General features: G+C 33.1%; 1 protein-coding gene and 1 long non-coding RNA gene across 2 annotated transcripts; one reads left to right on the top strand and one right to left on the bottom strand.

The window, feature by feature from the left end:
* Window positions 1-6: 6 nt before the first annotated feature.
* On the bottom strand, window positions 7-917 carry LOC106111687. The gene is made up of 3 exons (XR_001226187.1): window positions 808-917; window positions 439-537; window positions 7-104 (listed from the first exon to the last, which is right to left on the bottom strand). It is a non-coding gene; the product is annotated as an uncharacterized LOC106111687 (long non-coding RNA).
* A 2425-nt stretch (window positions 918-3342) lies between these two features.
* On the top strand, window positions 3343-6238 carry LOC106111677 (protein jagunal). The gene is made up of 4 exons (XM_013293821.1): window positions 3343-3598; window positions 3876-4017; window positions 4540-4770; window positions 5582-6238. The coding sequence occupies exons 1-4, from the start codon at window positions 3510-3512 to the stop codon at window positions 5729-5731; spliced, it is 612 nt and encodes a 203-aa protein (XP_013149275.1). The 5' UTR covers window positions 3343-3509; the 3' UTR covers window positions 5732-6238.
* The last annotated feature ends 376 nt before the right edge of the window (window positions 6239-6614 follow it).

The raw sequence follows: 6614 nt of genomic DNA, 5'->3' as shown, positions 1-6614 counted from the left end.
TGTGACTTGTCCGCGTGTGTGCGTGTAGCTTAGGGCTTCTTCTCCTCCGCCGCCGCCGTCTCCGGGCTCGGTGAGGGCGCAGGCTCCGGTGCTGCTGATTTCACCTATAAAACTTTTTATGTTTAATTTCTAATAAAAATAAACACATGTACACAAAAGGTTAAGTTTTAATTCATATAAATTTAGCCGCTTATCGGACTTCAGTCATCGTTTCTTTACTATATGGATGTCAATAGGAATTGATGATGAAATTGGTGTTTATTTTGAACATTGACTATTGACCCCTTTTCATTTGAAACTAAAAATCTAAAAATAAAATATTACTTTTATAAAAGATTTACGTAACACGGCCAAATGACCAAAAGTTATTTTCACTCCAAAGAAATTAAAAATATCACCGTAAAGATACTAGTTTCATTATTTGTCCGCAAAACTTACCTCAGGCGCGGGAGGCGCGGGCTCTGCGGGCTGGGGCACGGCCACGGGTCCCGCCACTTCTTTCTTGTCATCATCTGGCGTTGGCGCCGAATTGCTCAACTGTTGCCAACATTAACAAATAAAACAATACGTTACTTGTGGCAAAACTTTTAAATTCCACCTCATAAATTATGGACACGCTGTTTTAATTTTAATCGATACTAAAAATTCTAAATGAGAATTTGAATTTAATTTATGAACACAAAGTATAGAAGAATGTAATTTGGTCTGCAAAATAAGAACTTTAAAATAGCCATATTATAAATTTAATCTATATACAAGATATTATATCTTAAAAAAACTATAGAAATTTGATTATTTAAAAATTACCTGTACAGCGACAAAGGCGAATAAAGCGATGACCACAAACAACTTCATATTTCTGCACTGAATGGTTTCCGCGGGATAACAGACAATAAAAGTTTGCGCTCGGACCGCGGTCTTTTATGACCGAGCACCGGAAGACGTATCAAAACAATTTCTGAACCACAATCGATAATGGCGCCTGTTTATAAAACATCGCTACCGCTGAAACAATTAAAATCGTTATCGTTCTACAGCTTGTTTTAAATTTGTCGCGCCACGAGTAAGCGCAGAATATTTATTGTGACGTCATAGTCTCATTTTGATTTTTTTTTTCAGGAATAATAAAAACCATAAAGCCACTCCTGTTTCATTGTACGTCCCTTAAAACCATAGTGTCCCCCTTGTAATGACATCCAGGCGGAGATAGGATTTTGCTCATACATTTTTCATTGTCTATTCTATCTTCTACTTTTTGATATAATTTTCCCAAGCTTCAAACTATTCCCAGATATGAAAACTTTATGAACCCTACAGTCTCAAATACTAGCCCATATTTGTCAATTAGGATTGTTGTAAATGTATAAAAAATTCAATTAAAAGGATATTGTATTTTTAAATGTTAACATGGGTTTTAAATTCTTGTTATACAACATTCAATAATGCGTAGTATTGTAGTAATTATAACTAATGTATTCGACACGGCCATTACGAGTGCACCGTGAAAAATTACCAGCCAATATTGTTCTACTTACACGTATGTGTTCATACTTTAATTATATTATTTACAATAAATATTTTATAAGAACTTCGATCACTAATGATATTTTCTCGAAAAAGAAGTCAATTTTTACATTACATTACGGGACAATTGTAACTTAACTAGCCGTCGCTTTAAATTATGTCTGCTAGAAAAAAATAAAGTTGTCTATGAGCCATTCAGGCTGTAATGTAACTCTGTTCGATTAAACCTTACTATAGCAGGAAATAAAATTAACCCACAAGTTAAAGAAGATGTGCTATATAAAGAGAATTATTTGCTACAGGCGTTCGATGAAACTCGTGGTATTTTGAAAGGGTTCAAAAAGAAAAATTTGTGATTTTTTTTTCCATAGTACACGGCTTTTTTCTTTCCATTTTCTAAATTTGTAAGTTTCATCTTATGTTTTCAAAGTCATGTTAAACGAAAAAATTTAGGAAGTAATCAATTTATGATGGTTTAAATGCATAAAATTACATCAACCGGAAAACGTCTAATTGTGAACGAGAAAACAATTAAAAACATTAACCCCGTAACAAATTCATTAGCAAATGGAAAAATTACGCATTTCTCATTTCGTAACGATTTATGTTTCTTTTTGCACTTTTATGACAACAAAGAACGTGTATATTTGACGTAGGAGATTAAAAGAAATAAAAATGAACTTGATTTTAATTAACACACTTATTAACTTCTGTGCATATTTTCCAAAGATTACAAGTACTCTGGACTCTGGCTAAGTAAGAGAGCTCTTGTTTATAACCAGGGCTTTTTTTCTAGGAAAGGTTTACCTGTAATAGTCAAAAAACCTTACACAATGTTATATTTCTTTCATTCCAAATTCTTTAACAAAAACTTTAATGTGTTTATGCTTTTGTGTGTAGTCAAAACTCAATATAAGCGTGCATAGGTATTTTCCACTCTATGTTCGCCTACAGACGCCTACGTTTTTTATATCTCGTTATGCATTTTGTATTTTTTTTCTAATAATGAATTAACTCTTCTATTCAATTTTTCATAGCTTCAGGAGGTCAGAAAGGCCAATCGTAGAAAGAACTTTATTTTAATGAAAGCACAAAACTATGAAATAATATGTTACCTAAAGATAACAAGGCATTCGAAGAGATCTGTGGCCAACAAAGGGCAAATAAAGGCTGATGATGATGATTTAAATATGTTATGAGGTTTGGAGGTCATAGTACATTACTGGCTAAGCGTTGGTGAAACGTGCTGAAAATGAACCTTGGACATTATTTTTACTCTTGAATATCTTTCTCCTAAAAATGAATATTTTGTTGTTAGGTAATTTTTCTCAATACAAAATTGCACTGAAGTAAATAAAATTAAAACCAGTCTAGAATAACTTTGGAGAATGTTATCTTTTTATTTGACAGCAATAGCACATTTTTGAACGAAGCTTGAACGCGTCAATTTCGTGACGTTGGCATTCTGTCGTTCCGAAATTAATGTTGCCATGTCATAAATATTACCCTGTTTTGGAAGGGAAGAAAGAAATAAAATCACTACTTTCCAATTATGTCAAAACTCGTAATAACTTTGCAGAGCCAAAGGTCATAATGAAATATTAGGTTTCCGAATTAAAAGCGGGTTTCCGCAGTTAATAGAGATAATCTTATCTGTCCAGCAACGTAATTAATTTTTTTGGAAACCTAGATAGGTAGATATAACATTTTTAAATTACCAAATCATTTTTGGTGAACTTTGCGGTTTCCATTTTCGCTTCTATAATTTAAAAGTTCAAACATTTGGCAAATTAGGTTTTTGTACCGGCAACATTTAGCTGACATTTTGCCAGCTCGATTCAATTTCGTTTGGCAGATGTAATATAATGATGTATTGATCGAAATTATTATGAATTATTGAGGTGTATGAATGAAGTAACTTGTGTTTATCATAACATCTTCGAGTTTATTTTTGTATTAAACGTTTAGTGCGTTTACGATAAAATATGGCATCTCGCGGTGGTGTAATGGTAACAGGAACGAACGGAGCCGATTTCGAACATCGGGAAAAAATAGCGATACAGTATCAATTAAGGTGAGCATTAGAATTATTTATATGTAGTCCGAGCTGCTATAGAAATACTCGGTGCTGTGGTAATGTGACAACGACATCGCATTCAGAGTTCCGTCAAAGTATTTTTAGACTTAAGCGAAAGGTGGGACCTTTCGCGCCAGTAGTTTAAATAAGCGAATTAGTAATTCACTTTATACTAATTAATTGCTTTAAAACTATTAAATTTGTAAATGATTTCAAATTAAAGGCGCTCTCTTTGTTCAGTTTGTTTCATTTATTTTAAATTTTCTATTTCCAGTGCACTGAATAAATCTCGACTTAAATACTGCATGTTCTTCCAACATGTGTTGTTTATTGTGATGGTGGCGAAGCTCTCTGCTGACATTCTGGACAAACTTGATATATTCATATTGGAAATTGAAGAGTTGCAGATTCCATCGGTGCGGAATATATTTATTACTTTAAATAATATAAGTCTTTCTTGACACTTAAAAATTACACATATTAATTTAATATTTTGTGAAATAATTGGTTGTCTGTAAAGTTGGCTTGTAGACAATCATGTTATGTGAAATGTCACAAAATGAACACTTAGGCCTTGTGTCTTCATTGCTCGTTCATGGAATTGCACACTTGATTCAGATCAACTTTTACAATTAATAATGCTTTTTCATTCATACTGCTTTTGTTCATTGATCTATAAGACACTAGCTGTTGCCCATGACTTGACATGCACAATTATAAAAATTTGATTAGTAGACTATGTGTTCTTCCAGACTATCTCCCACTTTTACACCAAATTTCAACAATATCTGTTGAGCCAAGAGATATTTAATAACAAACATCCATCCATATAAATTTTTCGCATTTATAATATTAGTAAGATCATGTTTTTCAATCGCAAAACCTCAAAGTTTTCAATAACTTCAAAATTTACTTAAATATCTGAATATGTTCCACAGCCCCTCTGTTGGGAGTACATCTGGTGTTTGTCTCTGCTCCTTACTTTCCTTGGCTTGGCGTCTATAAAACGAAACAATATTCAGAATTTACGAAGATATATGTATGGGATAGTGATCTTGGGCTTTGGGCCTCTGTTGTATGGCCTTGTGTACTACTGCGGAGATGTCTGGAGATATTTGACTAAAGATGAGGATGAAGATACTTCAGAAATGGATATAGAATTGTGGCAGGTTAGTACAAACTTTGTAACAGTTCCTTTTTCCGCAATATTTGTAACAAATTGTTTATTTGTAATTAACTTTTATTAATGTTAACTGACTACAGTTTTAAAAAGTATTGGATATCTTGCAAGACTTTTTTTAATAAGAATAAATTTAAAATTAAATTAGAGGACTATTTTACGTTTTTTTATCAAATAAGTGGAACTTGCAAATATATTAGCGCCATCTATGTTTAATAATAGCATAAAACTGGCAGCAGCATTGTTTAGAATAGCAGTTTTGTTTCCAAAATATTGTAATAGATGTCACTGTTTTACAATAATTTTATTTTCGATTTTTTCATAAATTTTTTCAATGTTATGCCGATAATTATTTGATTAAGTTATAAGTGAAAGTAAATTATCATGGTTAAGTGCCTATAATACTGGTTTCTATGTAGGTTTTTCAAATTTTCTGATAGAAAAATTACAATATACTAGTATTTATATGTCGTAATCAATAATAAAATTTATCCATACTAACTTTCTCCCGCGACTCCATCCGCGTGGTATTAAAAAAACAAAAGTAGCCTATGTATTCTTTAAGACTATCCTCTACGTTTATTCCAAATTTCATCAAGACCTGTTCAGTAGTTTAGGTTATAAATTCCATCCATCCAGATCCAGATGGATGGATGTTTGTTAGAATTTGATGCAATTTGTCATAGAAGTAGAGGTCAGTCTGGAAGAACACATAGGCTACTTACTTAAGTTTTTTTAATTCCACGCAGACTCGAGTATTGCATAGGTTTTTTATATTACAGAGGGTATGTTTTTTCCAGGGCTACCCGTACGGCTTGCTGTGGTATGCATTTATATTTCTAGCGTCTCAAGTCCATTTCTTCCAGTTGTACTTTAGCAGGGCGCTGCTGCAGGCGTGGCGCGCGCGGGGGGCGCGGGGGGCGCGGGGGGCGCTGCGGAAATCTGATTAAACTATACTGTTTCTTTCATTTATCTATTGTTGATATTTGTTGAATTTTTATATGGACAAATTGTTGATTCATAATTCACTAACATCTATACTAATATAAAGGGAAAAGATTTATATTTGTATGTATTAAAATAATTCAAAAACTACTGTCAAATATTAGATACTAATTATTTCCTTAAAACGCTGTTATCAATGAGTAACATAGGTTATGTTTTTATTATTTTTTTAAATTCACACAGACGAAGTCGCAGGCAAAAAGTAGTGTTTTTTATGTTGCAATTCATTTGTGAATTTCATCATTTTATTTGACTAGCAATTCGCAATTTTGATAAAACAACAAAGATAAGTTCCATATCTTTTCTGTCATATCTTTACCCTTCCCGTTGATGTCTCATATAGCCAATGTTTCTCACTCATAATGTGAATTTCTGATAGTTATTTTTTAAAATCAATTCTTCAGTTTGCGTATCATCATCATTACCAGCTCACTATATGTCCCCACCGAGGGGCTCGGAGCCTACCCTAAAGTTAGAGTGACTAGGCCATAGTCAACCACGCTGGCCAAGTGCGGGTTGGTTGACTTCACACATATCTTTGAATTTCTTCACCGATATGTGCAGGTTACATCACGATGTTTTCCTTCACCGTAAGAAAGTCGGGTAAATTATGTACATATGAAAATTCGAAAAATCGAAAATCAATTGGTACATGGCGGCGGGATTCGAACCCAAGACCTGTAGATTACAAGTCAAGTGCTTAAACCACTGAGCCACCGACGCTCTTAGTTTGCGTATACTTAATGCAAAAAAAAACCTTTCCTCTATATTAATATAGACTTTATAAAACTGTATACTACTTTTAAATTTACAGTCAGCTGATGTAGG

The sequence above is a fragment of the Papilio polytes genome, unplaced genomic scaffold (assembly GCF_000836215.1).
Source record: "Papilio polytes unplaced genomic scaffold, Ppol_1.0 DF824157.1, whole genome shotgun sequence".
In the NCBI taxonomy this organism is placed as follows: Eukaryota; Metazoa; Arthropoda; class Insecta; order Lepidoptera; family Papilionidae; genus Papilio; species Papilio polytes.
The sequence above is the reverse complement of the archived record's forward strand: the minus strand, read 5'-3'. Positions and strand labels throughout refer to the sequence as shown.